At 41.2% G+C, this 19,644-nt stretch overlaps 1 protein-coding gene across 4 annotated transcripts in view; it reads right to left on the bottom strand.

Moving 5' to 3' along the window:
* APP (amyloid beta precursor protein) overlaps positions 1–19,644 on the bottom strand; it is a 148,546-nt gene that overhangs the window by 65,132 nt on the left and 63,770 nt on the right. For all 4 annotated transcript variants that reach the window (XM_081859422.1, XM_081859421.1, XM_081859420.1 and 1 more), the window contains exon 4: positions 50–162. In XM_081859422.1, the coding sequence (XP_081715548.1) occupies positions 50–162 (113 nt within the window). The remainder of the gene's footprint in view (positions 1–49; positions 163–19,644) is intronic.

Here is a 19,644-nt window from a genome sequence, read left to right on the forward strand (position 1 = left end):
ATTCATAAGAAGCTTCAAATAATCTTCAAGGTACTGATTATAAACATACCTCCTTAGCTACTGTGTGCCAGTGCAGGTGAGTTTCACATATATCCATCCTTTCCTGGTGAAGGAATTTGCACTTATCTGGCACCAGAAGAGCATCACTCACAAATTCTCCAACTGAAAGAAAAATTACGTGACATCTTCATTTTATTATCACCTTGAATGGATGCTTTTCAGAGCAGCAGCTTACAAGCAGACATCTTACAAACTGATACTGGGAAGAAAATGTTCCCTGTGGGCCAACTCACACCTTAATTAACAGCCAGATTTAAAAAATAAAAAATAAATCCTCACTGAATTAAGTAGATTTCAATTTGTGATATTATTGCATAGTGCCTGTACTTTAAATACACAAATCTAATGGCATGGTATCTCTTTTGCTTCTGCAGTGCCAGTACTTACAAGCCTCACTTCTGAAACATCCCCAACTCGCTTATCTTTGTGCCCAAAGGGTAAGAAATTTGACTGTTCTAAAATGAAAACTGGTACTTTCAGGTTATCAAATTTGGTTCTTTTGACCTTGTATGACCAGAACACAGTGGAATATACAGCCCTAATGGATGGTGGATCCAATATCCCTACTTTAAGATTAGTTGGCTGAAGTCATCCCTTTCACTATACATTAAAAATGATGAAAATACAATCTGATTAATACAGAAGTCAAAATGATGGGAAAACTCATATTGTCTAATGCCAAGTCAGATGTTCATTTCTTTATAAGATTTCTCACCCGCCCGCCATCAAAAGGACCCAGAACAAGTTAGAATAATAAAATGCACAATTATAAAAATAAATCCATTATAAAAACATGTAAAACCATTTCAAATGGAACTAAGCAATAAAAATTTAGCAAAATGGGTAAATTATAAAAACCCAGGATACGGGTTTGCCTATAACTGGTTTTATGAAAGGGTAGTCAATTCTAAGCATCTTAATTTAGTACTTTTCTTGTCATGAAAAAGGCTTGCAGGAGCACTTTCAAACAAACATTGAGATGGACCAAAACAAATTGCTTCTACAATTGATGGGCTAAGTTCTGCTCATGAAAGGGGAGGGGTTATTCTGTGAGCAGAACTCTCTTTCCATCACCAGGAACACTGGAACACACAACACGGACCCTAACAGGAGACTGATATGATTTAGCTCTCATCAGTATGTTTCTTGATGAACCATTTATAATAATGAACAAGAACCATTTATAATAATTAATAATAATTTATTATTTATACCCCGCCCATCTGGCTGAGTTTCCCCAGCCACTCTGGGCAGCTTCCAACCGAATATTAAAAATAATACAGCAGCAAAGATTAAAAACTTCCCTAAACAGGGCCGCCTTCTGTTGTCTTTTAAAAGTAAAATAGTTGCTTATTGCCTTGACATCTGCTGGGAGGGCATTCCACAGGGCAGGTGTCACTACCTCTGCCTAGTTCCCTGTAACCTCACTTCTCACAGCGAGGGAACCGCCAGAAGGCCCTTGGAACTGGACCTCAGTGTCTGGGCTGGACAATGGGGGTGGAGACACATTTACTGTCTACTGCACAACAAGAAACACTTCAGTGCGAAAGTATGGCTCCCAGCTCCAGAGTGTCGTAAGAGTGAAGCCCTCTCTTGAGCACTGCACTTTTAAATGGCCAAAAGAGATCCACATACTTAACTATAACAATCCCAATATATCACCTGGGAAGAAATGTTTACTTTGCTTTGCGGTTGTAGAGATTAATTGATAAGCAGTATGATTTATTACCTGACAACTGCTGTCATTCTCTGGCAAGTTTGGCGTTTGTGAGCCATCTTAATTATCCAAGTGATAAATGGTGAAGAAACAGGCTTATAGAAAGTTTACATGAAGAGGAAGAAAAAACACTATCTACACGAGCATTTGAGGTTAGGCAGTAAGAACATGACATAACTGTAATCCACACCTCTTTATGCAGCGTTAAGTACACCTGTTATTCATATTGTGTAGGATGCCACATTCTGATTTCAACTATATTCATTTCCACCTAGTCACACTGGCCTCATTTGATGCAATATTAACCTACCATTTAGAACTTTGTGAACTCAGTTTTTCCTCCTCTCTGGCATGGTCACAAGATAAAATAAAAATAAAAATTCTTCCATTATTATCTGTCCTTCGACTTTTGTACACTCCAGAGGAGGAGATTAAAAGCACCCACTTCCTGTTTAAATTAACCATTATTTGTTCTTATGAAATTAGTTTTAAACCTTTTGGGTTTGGTCCTGACTTGTTCCAAGGCATCATAGTTTAAACTAACCACTGTTTGGCCTGTCTGCAGTTCTTAGCATTGCATTTTTATATTCTTAGTCTCAATTCTGATTGCTTAAATATCTGCATCACAACTAACTTCTCCTTTAACTCATCTGGAGCGTATGATACAGCAAGTTAGCATCTGATCTCCCAAACTCCTGATTTTGCATGCGGATGTGACACATGGGTGGCAGATAGTTTCATTTTTCATTTGTATCTAGCCAGCCTTGTGAAATTTTTACATTTTTAGCATTCTATTCTGCCTGAATAAAAGTTGTGTTTCACCCAAAAGTCTTTGTATTCCGTACCACAGCACCAACTGATTATGCAGGGCATTTTGATTATTTTACGATCATCAGTGTGCTTCTATGTACTTCAGGTTGTGTTTGGATTGGAGTCCTAGTTATTGACAGCTGAATAAGATCAAAATTCATTTGTTTTGAAGTGTTGACTTGTAATGATAGGGAATTACATCAGAATCAACTTATTGATTTAGGTATAAAATAAGTGGTCTTGTAAAACCATTAACAAAAACGTTCTCTCTGCTAAGAGGCATTCCCATTTTCTATAAGTAGTCCTATAACTGCTAGCAATCAATTACTTTGTCAGGCCACTGTTTCTCGACAAAGGCCTGATTAAGACATAAGGCTTAACTACGGTTTAACATTACAAGAAGCAGCCTTGGGTTTGTCAGCTCCTGCTTCTCTTATCTCTATCAGCTTGGCTGTGAGGAGTTCAGAAGCATTTCTCCCTAAAGCCGCTAGCATATTATGCTTTTCAGGGCTGACTATGCAATCTGTAACCTGACAAGCTTCTCTTGTGGGCACATGCTGACAGAAATGTATTTTACAATACTTTTCTGCCATTAGACAACAAATAAGCTAAAAGCAAATATATAATGTTTCAAGTAAACTAAAAGAGCTTCAGAGGTTTTGGTACATTTTCCAAACACTCAAGCGCAATTATTTTGTGCCTTGGGAACTGTAGTACTTTTATGTTCATACCAATCCCACTTTGAGGTTACTGATGATCTGTATATTTGAAGGAGCATCTTCACCCTCATCTTTCCAGCCCGGACACTGAGATACAGCACCGAGAGGCTTTTGGCAGCTCCCTCACTGTGAGAAGTGAAGCTACAGGGAACCAGGTAGGCGGTCTTCTCGGTAGTCGCGCCAGATGTCAAAGAGATAAGTAACTATACAACCTTTAGAAGACATCGGAAGGCAGCCCTGTACAGTGAAGTTTTTAATGTTTAATGTTTTATTACGTTTTTGTATATGCTGGAAGCTGCCCAGAGTGGCTGGAACAACCCAATTGGATGGGCGAGGTACAAATAATAAAATTGTTGTTGTTTCTGTTATTGCATGGACAACTGTGGTCAAGCTATCCAGGAATGGCTATCGCTGTCCTTATCACCCCTGGTTGGTAAAAGGCACTCTGGGCCACCAAGAATACTTGTTCTTCCAATGACAAGAGATGGACTCAGAAGCACCTTTGGCTATGCGGAGAGAGTGTGACTCCCTGCCGCTCAGGCAAGCAGCTTACCAGCTACCTGGATACAACCACTCACCCACACAGCCTTCGTCTTGCCAAGATTGAGGCTCAGTTTTTCAGCCCTCATCGAGGACCTGCAATTCACTATTAAATTTCATACTGCTCTACAAAAGTTTACAGGAAAGCACAATCTATAATAATTTTAATAAATAAAAATAAATGCATTGCCCAATTTATTAAACCAAATTCACTTCTTAATTATAAACCAGCACCTTAGGGTCATTCACACTGCCAAATTTAGGCAACTTGTGGCTCCCTATGGATTCTGGAGCTGGCTTTTGTTCTCTATGTAAGAGAATATTAAGGTTACCATAGTAAGCTACTTAAAACAATGGGATTGATATTAATTCTACATAGGTTATGAGCTCTATGGAAAGAACTGGGAAGCTGGCCAGAGAGTTAAGGTATGCAGTCATACCTTGGGTTAAATATGCTTCAGGTTGAGCATTTTCAGGTTACGCTCCGCAGCAACCCGGAAGTAACGGAAGGTGTTACTTCCGGGTTTCGCCACTCACGCATGCGCAGATGCTCAAAATGACATCACGCGCATGCGCGGAAGTGGCGAATCGCGACCCGCGCAGACGCGAGTTGTGTTCACTTCAGGATGCGAACCGGGCTCCAGAACGGATCCCGTTCACATCCAGAGGTACCACTGTAACTCTGTGCTCTCCAGTTCACCACAGCTTGAACCAAAGAGTGGCCATTTTGAAGAGCGTTTGCTGGTTTTTATTGCATTTTTAAAAATAGGCTGGGACTCTTTCTGCTCTTTGCCCTGAAGCATGTAACTGAAAAGGAAGGATAAAGCAGCACTCCTTTCCTGAAGCAGAAGGAATTCCTCCACCTCCAAACATCTGGGTTTTTTTGTGGGAAGGATGTAACACTATTGGCATGGACTCGCCTGCAAGACTTTCTTTCAAAGGATACATGTGGTTGAAAGTATGCTTTTTTAGAAGCATGCTATTTTAGAAGACGCTCAGAGACAATATTAATGATATTAAAGGACATGTAGCCAGTCAACTGTAGATAATGTTGTCAGGCCCCATATACACCACTGGATCCATTTTAATGCATAATTCAACAATATACATTTCTCTCAAATTAGCTAAATTGACAAAAACATGAAACGTAATTAAGATACACAGGAAAATATTATAAGCAGCCACATGGATCACTTAGCAATTTAAAACAGAAACAACTGAATGCTGTTTGCATATTGCTGTATATAGTAATTAAAGCAGAAATCTAAATGTATCCTAATCATAAAATAGACTCTTAGCACTGTTTAAAATGGCTGTGTTTTCTAGGTTGATCTTGCTTATTTAGACTAATCTAAACATTGAAGTTTTAAATATAGAAGAATTCAGCAAATGCTGCTGCTTTTCTGTCTGGTTACATCTTATTTATTTATATTTAACAAAATGTATAGACCACGTATTCAGCACAGAATAATAATTTCTAAGCAGCTTACATTAAATGGTATAAAATATTTATAAGAAAACACCGGTAAAATAAATAGACTTTATGGGGGAAAAGCTAACATAATAAAATTATCAAAATATATAAAACAAGCAGCATTTAAAAACCAGTATACACAATAGAAATTACATGCCTAGGTAGGCTTGCATAAACAGAAACCTTTTTAGCAGGCATCAAAAACAGAGCGGAGGTGGCTGCCGAATATTAATGAAAACACATTATTTTTCCAGACACACTAAGTGTTATTCAAATCTTACTCATCATGCATATAAATATGGGGGATGCATTTGCTTAGGAAAAGCTTCTTTAACATGCTTCGTTGCATTTGCAGATGCCCATCTAAAATTCCCCTGAAGTACTGTATCATTTTCTTGTTGCTTATTCAGGTTTTGAATAAAAACCTTTTCCCAGTATTTTATTCCTTCACGGCTGGCGTTTCAAGTCTAGGTGTTTACGTGCCCTGCAACTTTGGATTAATGGGTGCAGCAAGAGAACCACATCACCATGGCTACTGATAGTAAATCAATATGTAACAAACATCCTAAACATTTATTTTCTGGAGCACCAAAATTCATAAATGGATATTATTAAATCTCTCAGAAAGTGTGCAAGCATTAAGTGTTTCTTCCATCAAGCAGCACAAGGGTCCTCTAAGCTTATGAAGACACTTAAATCTTTCCCCAAAAGTTGTTTTGGTTGGCTCAGGAGACAAGTACCAACACAGTTGGAATCCTACAAGGCCAATGGGTAGAACAGCATCCCTAAAAAGACTAGGCACAGCCAGTAAAGAAACATCTTTGTCAGGTCACCTTACTGTTTCTTTTTCATCTGAAGAACTGAAAGCATGCTATGACTCAAGCACAGTTACACTATTTAACCTGCACTTCCAAAACCATAAGCTGTTGGCCCTTTGTTAACATTACATGATGGGAGGAGGCTTTTAAAAATAGGTTATGGTATAGCTGAAAAGCCTCTGTGATAGAGGAACTGGGTTACTCAGCACCTATCGTTCCAAACTTGTCCAATAAAAAATGTTTCTCAAAGTAAACACAAGTGCATAAACTGATTTTAATATTGGATTTTTTATATTGCTGGAACCTAGCTTGGAACATTGTGGTTTGTTTATGGACAACAAAGAGGGTGGGAGGGGAGACAACAAATGAACATTGGTTTGGAACAACTTGCAGTTTCTTTGCTCATCTGGAAGACAAATCCTGCTTGTCCAACAAGCAGGGCCGCCGACTTATAAAAAATATTGGGGGGGGGGGGCCATACCGGGGTCCTGCCCCGGGAAGTTTTCTAAGAGCCGCTCCCGGCCGTTGCTGCTGCTGCCGCCCGCCTCGTGGCCCCCTCGCCAGCTGAGGGAGGGAGAGACCGAGAAGGAGAGAGATGCGTGGTGGGCAAGGCAAGTGCCCGCCGCGCCTCGCCTCCCACCGCCCCTCGTGCCGGCCGCCCCCTCCCCTCCCTTCCCTGCGCGCACGCTCGCTCGCTCGCCCTCCTCACCCCAGCTCTTGGCCGTTCACCCCAGGAACTCGCCGCTGTTGGCGGTTGTAGATGAACCTCCGCCCCTCGGCCATAGACTGGCTGAAGGGCTTCTCCTCCTCCTTGGCCATAGAGAGAGAGAGAGAGAGAGAGAGAGGGGGGGGGGGCTGGAAAGAGAGAGGGAGCTCGGCGGTTCGCGGGCGGCGGTTTTTCCCCTGCCGAAACAACAGCGGCTCCTCAGAACCGCTAAGTAACTCTCCCTCAGGTGCCCGGCGGGAGAGCAGAAGAGAGGAAAAGGAAAGAGGGGCTGGGCCAGTCGCACGCACCGAGCAAAACTACTCGCGCCGCCTCTTTTACTACCGTAATAATTATTTGTTTTAACTCATTACTGAATGTATTTTAAAAGGTAACTATCGTCAAACAAGGAAAATAAAAAATACCAACATAATTTTGTGATTTTACAAAGCATAATATAACTAATAATTTTCTTAAATTATTGGGGGGGGCAGAGCCCCCCCAAACGAATTTTTGAGGGGGCTTGGGCCCCCTCAGGCCCCATGGAGTCGGTGCCTATGCCAACAAGCCATGGTTAAAACAAATGGTTTGTGTAATGTCCAAATGAGGCCTATGCCAATTACACCCACAATGCTACTGAGCAATGCAAAAATGAACAGAAAGGTGTGTGGGGCTGGATAAGAGATTGGTCTGTTGTATATGCACCTGAAAGCCTATTGGTCACCACAGAGCCATGTTTAAATAACAAAAGAAGTTTAAGGTGTTTTGTAGCACCTTATTATTATGTCAGGCTTTGGTGAAGTACAGTTTACCTGATTGGATCCTCAGTTTTTAAGTGTTTCTACATAGGTGTAGAAGGAATAAAAAGTTGCTGACTGTGAAAATTGTGAAGACATGCAAAATTGTTTGTAACAATTCAATTAGAGCTTAAAGTGTATGCAGAGTCAGTACAGCAACCATTCACAACAGTGGTAGCTGAAGACAAATGTGTTAAGATTATAGTGCTAAGCAAATGACACCTGTAGCAGGCCAGAAAGCCACTGTACTTGCCTATCTTAGTTGACACATCTGCATCTGGCTCACATACTGTAGCAAAACTGTTATAATGGGAACACAGAACAACACATACAACATTTGCCTTGAGTAAGATGATTCTCTAGGGACACTGACAGAAACAATCTGAGATGCATATTGATGAAACTGAAGTATATAACAAAGCCTGAAAGTTCCTTCTACGAATGTCAATTCAACTAATTGCTCCGTCCAAACCACCAGTAGAAAAACAAAGGATCACATTACCTTTTAAGAACTATCCTAATCGTATTAATCCCATAAACAAAGAGTAGTATTTTAGAGCATCTTTTCCTTTAGTATTCCCAAAAGGTACTGTGTTAAAATGGAAGTCAGTGAGCTATGAAATTAGCACCTTGCTTGTGTTTTTGTTGCCTTTTATTCTGCTGCCTTAAAAAGGAAGCTTAATTCTTATACCCAGACATCAATATTAAGTCAGCCTGAAATATACATGCATATTCCCAAAATGCGTGCATATTATACATAGAACATATCGTGCAATCTTAGGCAGAGCAGAAATTAACAGCTAAAGAACATGACTTATTTTTGAGGAATTGGAGTATATAATCACCTAGCTGTAGACCAGTGGTTCTCAAACTATTTACTCTGGGCCACACCAATTTTTTTATTGATAATAAATACTTTGGAAATAACAACTAGGATTGTCCTCAGTATCACTTGATGCTCTTGCTCTCATTCTGAAAAGATTCTTATCCATATTTTGCAAAGAAAAAAAAATGATACTATATTATGCTATATATTACACTGAAATGTTTAAATGTTTCTTTGATTGTTCCAGAATCTTCCCACCACACTTGCCATCCTCTCCTGCCACACCAGTGTGGTGTGCCACACCCTTTGAGAACCACTGCTGTAATCACTGTGATCCATGCCCCTGATAACACAGGATTTCTCTCTTTTATACTGCTTTTATACTGCTAAAATAGATGCTTGAAGAGGTACCTGCAACATGATACTGTTTAGTGGTATTTTTTTTTAAAAAAAAAAACCCAATAGAAACAGGTCTAAAATTACACAGCCCAGCTCCAGTTGATGAGAATCTTCACCTTACTAATCATCCAGACCATGTCACTAATCACATCTGCCCAACAACTGAAGAAGCAACCCTAGCATTTAGCAGCTGCTGCGGAATTGAACAGTTCATACTACATTCCCAAGGGGAGGGCTGGCGGAAACTGCATTCCCACTGAGCCTAGGGAACCTTGAACAGGAAGATCAAGAAAGAGATAGGAATAAACAGCTGCTCAGCTTGCACTTAACATTCTTTGAAGCACTTGGAAATTCCTTCACCTAGTGCTTGGTGTTCCATAGTTTTGCATTGTTTTAAGCCGGTCTCTCACTATGCTGGGGCTGATGGAAGTTGCAGTTTAAAACATCTGGGAGGCATAGAGGCTGGTGAAGGCTTTAAGAACTGTATTTTGTACACACATCGAGGCCTTTCCTGGAACCTGTTACACAAGAAGTTGTACCCTTCTGTAAATGTAAACCTTCCCAAACACGAACTGTACACAGTATTTGCTCAAAGTCAAACTAACAAGGACTGCAATCTTCCACATGAACCTGTCTGACTGCTTAGATTCTACTGGTGCCAATGGAAAGTTTTTTTTAAAGTCTTGTAGTTGCAAATTGAGGGGGATCACAACTGAGAAGGGGTGAACCTCCCCTTTCTACAAACTGGGATCTGATGACAATCACTCCCCTCCCCAACTCACATGAAATTAAAAGAAAACATGAGATGTAGCTACATGCTATGCATTAAGAGTAACATGTAGTTTGTCTGCTCTCTGGACTTTGCACAGGTTGCCCCTTCTATCTGCTTTTGACTAACTTGCTTAAGCCAATTTGCTTAATTAGTTTTTGGTTTAGCGTTGTGTCCAACTGCAACCACCAGGTATACTATATTGTTATCCTGTTGACTCACAACACAATGACCAACACACAAATACTGCTTTACATTTTAAGGTTTGAATTTTTTGTGAGGAAGGAACTCTCCTGACATCAGTATTTTTGTGCAAAGGTAGTTGCTTACTCATAAAAAGGTTGATTTTGCCATTAATGTATATTCTGCAGTTAATGCAGAAACAAAACTGAACACTGAGATTTTGCAGCTCTGATACCACTTGCATAAATGATTCGTACATGATTAACTGCATGTTACTTTGAAATAATTATCTTGTTCTCTACTTCTCTCTTGAAGCTCCAACCATGCCACCAATATTGAGATGAAATGGAAATTTAACAAACCATCTACTCCATTTTCTCCAGTCCGATGTTACACCATTTCCTTTTTCCACACTAAACCAGTGATGGGCTACGTGGCCCTTCAGCTGCAGCTGAAATCTAGCAATCTGGATCTTGCAATTTTTTCCAGGTCTATCTTATTTACATAATTATTATCTTATCCCACTTTATAGATTCCCAGTAAGAAATGATAATATTGCACGAGCTTAAAAAGAAATATTACTGGTCATACAGCTTGGTTTCGTGCAAACAACTGCGCAATTTAACAAATAGTTCTCTCACATGCTCTAGTTCCTATTGCATCTCTAGTTTTCTGACTGGCTCTATAACCCAGATACAATGACTAACACCCCAACCAGCCATGACACTAGGAATATACCCTTTCTGTAGAAGCACACCTGTCACTGCTGCAAAAACATACCCTAGAACCTGTGCTGAGAATGTTACATGTGGATGAATGAAAAAGAAGTGTTATTATATGCTTGACCTTCAAACGTCAACATATCCATCTTGTAAAAATATTGCACGTTTTCACGTCAACCAAGTGCTGTAACCTTCCCTGGGGAGATGTTCTGAGCTAAGTGATTATATCAGCTGAAAGCTGGCAGGTGCCATCATTGTGCTGCTTTATGGAAATCTACTAAGAATTGCCAGATTCCAAAATGTGTCATTTCACATAATGCAGTCCTGCACAAAAACATTCCATTAGTTCTCCGCTCTTTTTTCTCTCTCCAAGTGTTTCAACAACAAGAGCTGCTAAGCATAAAATATTAGCTTTTTCTATTGCTACTACAGCAAGGCACAAAGAGCCATCTGAGAAATCTTTTGTCATAATGAAAATGGAACGGACGGTTTCAAATATTTGATCATAATCCTAACTTCTGACGAGGAAGAGCTAAATTCCTGCAAATCGACATTAATGAACTGGTGCTTGGAGGCTGAATGTGTCAACTTTTGAAGGTCAAGAGCACAAACAGCCAGGCTTTCTATAAAACTGAAAAAGGGAAAGCAAGTAATACAGAAAATATGGTGTCCAAAATTTCACTGTGTTTAAATGCATAGTTTGCACTTGCATCTTTTTAAAACAGGAGCCACTAACTTGGGGGGGGGGGCGTGGTACGGGGTTAATGCCTTTGACACTATGATCCTGATTTTAAAAATTTGCCTCCTCCAATTGGATGGAAGGAGGTGTTAACTGGGGCCAACAACAGCTTCTCTTTTAGCACAAGGATACGATGGGACAATTTTCATTAGGTTGGAAAGTTCAGCCTTTTCTCCAGCCCTACCACAGTCCCAATTATCACCACCTTGCTCCACATGGCTGCTGCTATTGTTCTTCTCAAGGTGCAACTATAAGCCATGCATTTAATGTAATGGGAGGGATTCAACGTCATGCTAAGTTAAAGCCCCTTAGCAGTGTGTCAGTTGCACAAGAGACATAGCTGTCAATTTACAGATTGAAAACAGCCTCAAAAAAGAAAAAAGAAAAAAAAAAGGGATCAGCAGCCAAAATAAGGGATTTTAGCTTTAGCTTATACAGAAATCCGCCACTCATGGAGCCATGCAGCTTCTGCTGCGACTGACTGTGTTTTGCAGGGGGTTGGACTAGATGATCCTAAGGGTCTACAATTCCAACCAAAGACGAGTGGCAGACAACACTGATGAATGCCGTTGAGATGGCAAAGCTTACAGGCAGAATGGGGAAAGCTTATAATTTATTTGAAAAGCTATTGTAAAGAGTTACATACATTGGTAGGATTGACAGAAAACTTGTAGCAAATATTTGAACTATGGATGGACTAATGATTTATAAAACTAGAGTTATGAAAGGGATGCAGAGGGGGAAATCACTACATTAAGATGCTGCACTGGTTGGAGGGTATGCTAAGCAGCACGTCGGGGCTGCCGTCGTCCTGGCGCGAGGAGTTCCATCGGCCCTTCCCCACCCGAGAGAGAGGGAAGGAGACTCTCGCCCACGCTGCCTGCGAGCCCGGCATGAGGCGGTTGCAGTGCCATGGCAGCCGCTGAAGCGCCGCCTTTCTGCGTCCTTCCCCTTCCCCTCTTCTTCCTCCTCCCTCAGGCTGCCTCCTCAGCCGCTGCTGCTGCCACCTCCGGCTTCCCCTGGCAGCACAGCGGAAGTCTCGCAAGAGAGGGGCTGCCTGCCCGCCTGCCGCTACCCGTCTCCGCACGACGCGCCCCTGAGGGGGAAAAGGGAGAAACAGAGACGTGGCAGCTCATGCACGCGCTCTCTCTCGCTCTCTTGAGGCGGAGGACCCCGAGCCACTGCTTCCCTCCTGAGCCGTGGGAGCATGAAACCCAAGAAATTTAAGGGACATCATCAATCTGGGACAGCAGTGGGAAACGGTGCTGGGATAAGGGAGTTTCCCACCAAATAAGGGATGGTTGACAGCTATGACAAGAGAAGGAACAGGAAGCCGGCGTGGTTTCTGTGACTGGTTGCACAACAGGTATGTTGCAGCCATGATACAACCTGTTGCACAGCCAGCTTCTGCTAGTACAACTGTTGCACTGGATTTCAGCCTGGAGACCCATTACTCTTACTCTAGTGCAACAGCTCTTGCATTAGCAGTCATAGAACCAAGAATCTGGGCCTAAGTAGTTTCATCTTAAGTTCCATTGAACCTAAGTGTACAGTTCAGAAGCACCTTTATATTAAAGCCCCACTGATATGAATGAGACAAAAAGAACACCTATTATAGGTGCTGCATTTGGAAACATGAGAAGAAGGCTGCCAATTTAGCTTTCTTCCTTTCTATCTGCAGCAAGAGTTTTGACAAAGCCATCTGCTGGTGTGCATGTTACATCATACCAGACAGTGAAAGGACCATACCAGATGCAGTTTGTCTGAAGAGACCATCTGGTCAGAAAATCTGAAAAACTTCAAAGGACAGAAACTTGTAGACCTCCATCTTGTCAATAGCTGAGGAAAAGTGATTATGAACCTTCTGGGTCATTCCTGTAGGCCCCCTGCCATGGGTTGGCTAATGCTGCCCACCACTCTGGCATGCCCCCACTGCCACCATCTCATTGCACCAGCGCTGTGTCCACTACCAATACTAGGTTATCTCATAACTTAAATGTAGTTCTGTTGACCATGCCGAGACTTAATGCATTCTTTATTTAAAAGCAAAATGGAGCTCTGTAAGGCTTGTCTCTCTCAATCACACAGCTAAGTGGAGACAGAACCAATTTATGAGAGCACAATAAGCTAAATCCACAGTGACATTAAAATTCTGAGACACAATTAGTTAATCTTGTCTCATCGATCAGGCAGTAGATAGGAAAGCTACTATCCGGATGTATGGCTCTTCAGAGGGAAAGCTCATTTGAAAGGAGAGAGGCGACTCCAACTAAGGAGAAAAGCCAATAACTGCATCAAGAAACAAGCTAGCAATAGCCACATCTGAGTTGCATGGACAACCCTTAAATGGAATATCCTCAATGTGGATTTATTTATTTTTTGTTTACACCTGTGCTTTTTTAGGCCCAGAGCACATATTAAAGTTGCTGCCCATTTTTAGGTATTTGATCCCAGGTAAATTTACTTGGAAGGCTGGCAGTTCCATTTCAATCAATGGGATCTTTACATGTAAATATTACAAGGTCCTTCAGCAAAGCTACAGAAATGCTTCCACATTTGGCATTACACTTCATTTGTCCCAATTAGGAAATTAACATTTCAAAACATTACAACACAGGCATGTTAATACTTAGTAGGTGATTTGAACTTCAAAGGTGAATAAGTGTTTTCCTAAGCTACTCATTAATGACCATCCTCATACTGATACTACATGTGAGGACTAGCCCCACCCATACCCCTGTGTAATAAAGGAGATGGCAGCAAAAACCATTCTGAAACTTGGATATTGAATGAAAAGATTAATGGGGTAACCTTTAGAGAGTATCTAGCGTAGAGCTAGTTCTGTCTTTGAATCAGATGAAAGTGAAATACATTCATCATGTGAAATGACCTGACATTTTACAGTACTAGCAATTTTGACAACATTGCCGCTTGTATGAATGGCATATTTTAAAACCATAACTGATTTTATCTATAAATAAGGGAAGAAAGAGAAATAATCTCTCACCTTTTAGCTGCAGCTAAAGCTAAATATTGGACACAAAAAACAAGATACCACAAGTACCTATTTCTTACTAAACGATTGGGATCCTACTAGTGCAGTTTCTAAATTCATTATTCAATTTAGAGATGTATCTACAAGAGATTTAGGCTCCAAGCTTACACCCATGTACCTGGGAGTAAATCAATATGGTCTGACTGTGATGTCAGGTTCATGAGGAAGATACTATTCTTTGAAAGAAAATATTAAAGATTACAAGTGAGATCAAAGGTTATGCTAGTTGATGCAATGGGATTTTCCTTTCTGCCTGTAATTCCACCTTCCCTCCAAATCTGCTTGAGGGCTCCCCAACTTTCCATTGCAGAGGGTCTGGGGGAGAGAAGGGAGGGAAAGTCCCATTGTTGAAGTGTCTGTCGCACAAACAGAACACAATTACTGCATGCCACCCAATATTATATCAGGAAAGTCTTGTTAGACAAGACTATTGTAACACTGTGTCGAATTCAACTTAACAGTTGCCCTACCACCCAGCACAATGGGACTTCCCCACCCCCCACTACCACCCTCCCAAATTGGCTTGGGGAGGGGAGAGAGGTTCAGGAGAACCCCCATAACAATGTGCAGGGGCAAGAGAGAGGATATTGAAGTGACAGAACTGACAGAACAATTGTAATAACATGACATGGAATTCTACCCACTGCTTCCAGGTGTAAAGCAACGCAAAACTGGCATTTCTCTTCACTGATATAAATCAGGATCTCTTATAAATGCAAAATAGTCACAGAATTAGTGTACAGTTTTCACAGATTACAGGTTTCGATTTTTAATTGTTTAAAGAATTTCTGCTTTCCACACTCTAGCCCCATTAACTCGAAGCAAAACCTGTAATCTAATAAACTCAATCGATATTGCTGGATCTTTTGCTCCGTGCAAGATGCCTGTCATACTGTATAAGCCATTTCACTAAGGAAAAGAGCTAAGGAATCAGTCAAGTGTTGAAGGGCTTCTCTGCAACAAATCCCAAAAGGGCAATGCTGAAGGCCAGCACAAAAATGGATCATGGTATCTGACATGAGAGCAGACATACGTCTGCTAGTCAAATAGTAATTCTCACCCCTGTGAAAAAGCCAAGCATCTAACTGCATAAACGGACTGAATGAACTTCAGCAGCTCTTGAACTAAAATGTAAATGTAGCTGAATAACTAATTTTGATGGTGGGTAATGTGCCTAAGAACCCTCGCAAGCATGCCCACTAACTAAACTTTCATTAAATTGCTCCATAAAGTCAAGCAAGCACTTTGCTTTCAACAATATCATTAGATTCCTAAAGTTCATCTTCTTCTATAAAAGTTATCCACCATCTCACCATTCTGTACTGCTGCGTTACAGTCACAGCATGGACCTAGCAGCCTATGACCTATAGACATACCATGGAAGCATCAAGTGGGGGTGTCTTCCTTTTCCAAAGAGACTTCCTAGCTGTGCGCCACAACCTGAATTTCAGGGACTTGCTGTTGAGTCAAGAACCTGGACACAACCAGAAGCTGATCATTTAACCACACTAGAAAAGGAGCCTCTATAGCGATGGAAGAGGGGAAAGGTATCTTCCTTTCAATCTTCAGGCAAGCAGTTGGGAGGTAAATGATGCAATTGATGATTGATGAGCAAGACAAAAGAATGAAGCGAGCGGGGCATAACCATTCTATAAGTAGAGAGTAGCCCCATTTGCACACATATGATTTTTATTCCTGATAACTTACTACTCTCAAAATCATCTAACCCACAAGACAACTGACTCCTCCAGGCATCAACTTACATCCACTACTTTCCATCTCACATTTTCTAGAAGCTGAAAAACAAAGCAACGTGAGAGATGAAATAATGTGAACTAAGACCATGGCAAGCAAAAGTCTTACAATTTATTGCACATAAAACTGCAGCAATTAATCTCACAAGCAGCCTACCTGTCAAATTAGGCTGAAAATATTGCAACTTGTTCAAGGCAATTCATTGCACTCCATAGCTGAATGGGGCTTGGAATCTAGTTTCCCCATGTCCAAGCCCAGGGACATTATCTAATGCAGGGGTAGGCAACCTAAGGCCCATGGGCCAGATGCGGCCCAATCGCCTTCTCAATCTGGCCCACGGATGGTCCAGGAATTGGTGTGTTTTTACATGAGCAGAATGTGTCCTTTTATTTAAAATGCACCTCCAGTTGATTTGTGGGACCTGCCTGGTGTTTTTACATGAGTAGAATGTGTGCTTTATTTAAAATGCATCTCTGGGTTATTTGTGGGACATAGGAATTCATTCATATATTTTTTTCAAAATATAGTCCAGCCCACCACATAGTCTGAGGGATGGTGGACCAACCCACGGCTGAAAAAGGTTGCTGACCCCTGATCTAATGCATCATGGCTATGAAAGTACTTCTTAGAACTCCATACAGAGAAATGTGCATCCCTCTTAATGGGAGTGAAACAAGATCTTAAGTGCTATTTTCAAACTGTTTCCTTAAAAAAGTTTCTAAACAAAACAAAACAAAACAAAACAAAACAAAACGAATATCTTGACAAAGTCTTTTCAAAATCTACATAACCATTAACAGTTTCTTTTCACTCTCAATATAAACCTTTAGCCCTAAACACATTCTCTTTGAAGCAAATGCCAAGGGAGATCACTAGGGCTAACTTCCAAGAAGATTGTTCAATGCCTTAGGAGGTCAATGAATTTCCCATTTGTCACCATGCTACACCTTTCCCCAGTCAGAGCCTAAAGCTTTTGTTACATTAGAATCAATGTGGGACTGTTTCTCAGTTTCCTCGGTATAAACCTTAGAAATGGTGTGATGCCATGCTCATGGGCTTCCAGTTTATTAGGGAGAAGGTAAGCAGAGTCACTGCAGAAAGACAACGGAGATCCATCTGCACCACAGCATAAGCAACACGTGTGCTCGTTTCAACAGACAGCTCTGAAGGTAAACCTGAAAAGAAGCTGGAAATGCCGCACTGCATTGTGAGTTGTCACTCACAATATATTAAGTTACATAGTACTGACACAATCAGAAGATAAGAGGACAGGAACCCTAAGCTACATGAAGATGCTGAAGGTGTAAACTCCATCATTTCAAGATGACTAGGACAACGAGAAAGGCTGCTTCTCAGTGCATTTGCTCATTCTGGGGAGGTAACCTTTTCACTGAACCTACATGGAGCCCAGTTCCACGAACCTCCCCATAGAATTTCAGAAAACAAACTAACTCCTGCCGTTTCTTCGACCAAAGAAAAAAGCAAAAGGAAAAAAGCAAACCTAGCATAGAGATTCACCCTAGAAAGAAAATAAAAAAAATTCCTTCCAGTAGCACCTTAAAGACCAACTGAGTTAGTTCTAGGTATGAGCTTTCGTGTGCATGCACACTTCTTCAGATACACTGAAACAGAAGTCACCGGACCTTTCTATATAGTGAGAAGGTGGGGAGGGGTATTACTCAGAAGGGTGGTGGGAATGGGTGATTGGCAGATAGCTGCGATGAGCCTGTTGACGACTCTTAACGACTGCAATAGGTCTAACAGGAAAAAGCAAGGGGTGAGAAGGTGAAAAATGGCTTTGTCATGTATAATGAGATAAGAATCCAATGTCTTTATTCAAACCAGGTCTCTCCATAGTTTTAAGTTTGGTGATAAGTTGCAATTCAGCAGCTTCTCTTTCCAGTCTATTTCTGAAATTCCTTTGTAATAGAACAGCTACTTTGAGATCTTGTATAGAATGTCCTGGGAGATTGAAGTGTTCTCCTACTGGTTTTTCTGTCTTGTGGTTCCTGATGTCGGATTTATGTCCATTTATTCTTTGGCGTAAGGTCTGGCCTGTTTGTCCAATATAGAGAGCTGAAGGACACTGTTGGCATTTTATGGCATACACAATGTTAGACGATGAGCAATTAAATAGTCCCGAGATGGTATGTGTGATGTTGTTGGGGCCAGTAATGGTGTTGTCCGGGTGTATGTGGCAGCAAAGTTGGCATCTGGGTTTATTGCAGGCTCTGGTGCCAGTGTCCGTGTTAAGTCTGGTTATAGTATTATTGTGGGTTAGGAGTTGTTTAAGATTGGGGGGCTGTCTGGAGGCAATGAAAGGTCTTCCTCCCAGAGCTTGAGAAAGAGAACTGTCATTGTCCAGGAGAGGTTGTAGATCTCTGATGATGCGTTGTACTGTTTTAACTTGGGAGCTGTATGTGATGACTAGAGGTGTTCTGTTATTTTCTTTTTTGGGTCTGTCTTGCAGCAAGTTCTCTCTGGGTATCAGTCTGGCTCTGTTGATCTGTTGTCTAACTTCATCTGCTGGGTATTTTAGTTCTAAAAAGGTTTGCTGTAGATCTCTTAGGTGAGAGTCTCTGTCTGTAGAATTGGAGCAGATGCGGCTGTAACGTAGTGCCTGGCTATATACAATGGACTGTTTGGTATGTTTGGGATGGTAGCTAGAGGCATGTAGATATGTTTGTCGGTCAGTTGGTTTACGGTATAAGGTGGTGTCTATGCGCCCATCCTGTATTTTTATAGTAGTGTCCAAAAAATGTATTTCTTGCATAGATTGATTCATTGTTAGGTTGATGGTGGGGTGAAAATCATTGAATTTCTGGTGGAAGGTGTCCAGGGTCTGTTGACCATGTGTCCAGATGATAAAAATATCATCAATGTATCGCAGGTACAAGAGAGGTTTGAGTGGGTAGGAGTTTAGGAAACGTTGTTCTAAATCCGCCATGAAGATGTTGGCATACTGTGGGGCCATGCGGGTGCCCATTGCTGTGCCGCTGATCTGAAGGAACAGGTCATCACCGAATTTGAAGTTGTTGTGGGTAAGGACAAATTGGCAGAGTTTGGTAGCAAAGTCCGCTGTGGTTTTATCTGAAATGGTATTCCTTATAGCTTGTAAACCATCGTCATGGCGGATTTAGAACAACGTTTCCTAAACTCCTACCCACTCAAACCTCTCTTGTACCTGCGATACATTGATGATATTTTTATCATCTGGACACATGGTCAACAGACCCTGGACACCTTCCACCAGAAATTCAATGATTTTCACCCCACCATCAACCTAACAATGAATCAATCTATGCAAGAAATACATTTTTTGGACACTACTATAAAAATACAGGATGGGCGCATAGACACCACCTTATACCGTAAACCAACTGACCGACAAACATATCTACATGCCTCTAGCTACCATCCCAAACATACCAAACAGTCCATTGTATATAGCCAGGCACTACGTTACAGCCGCATCTGCTCCAATTCTACAGACAGAGACTCTCACCTAAGAGATCTACAGCAAACCTTTTTAGAACTAAAATACCCAGCAGATGAAGT

Source organism: Podarcis erhardii, assembly GCF_964252035.2.
Source record: "Podarcis erhardii genome assembly, chromosome: 4".
Taxonomy (NCBI): domain Eukaryota; kingdom Metazoa; phylum Chordata; class Lepidosauria; order Squamata; family Lacertidae; genus Podarcis; species Podarcis erhardii.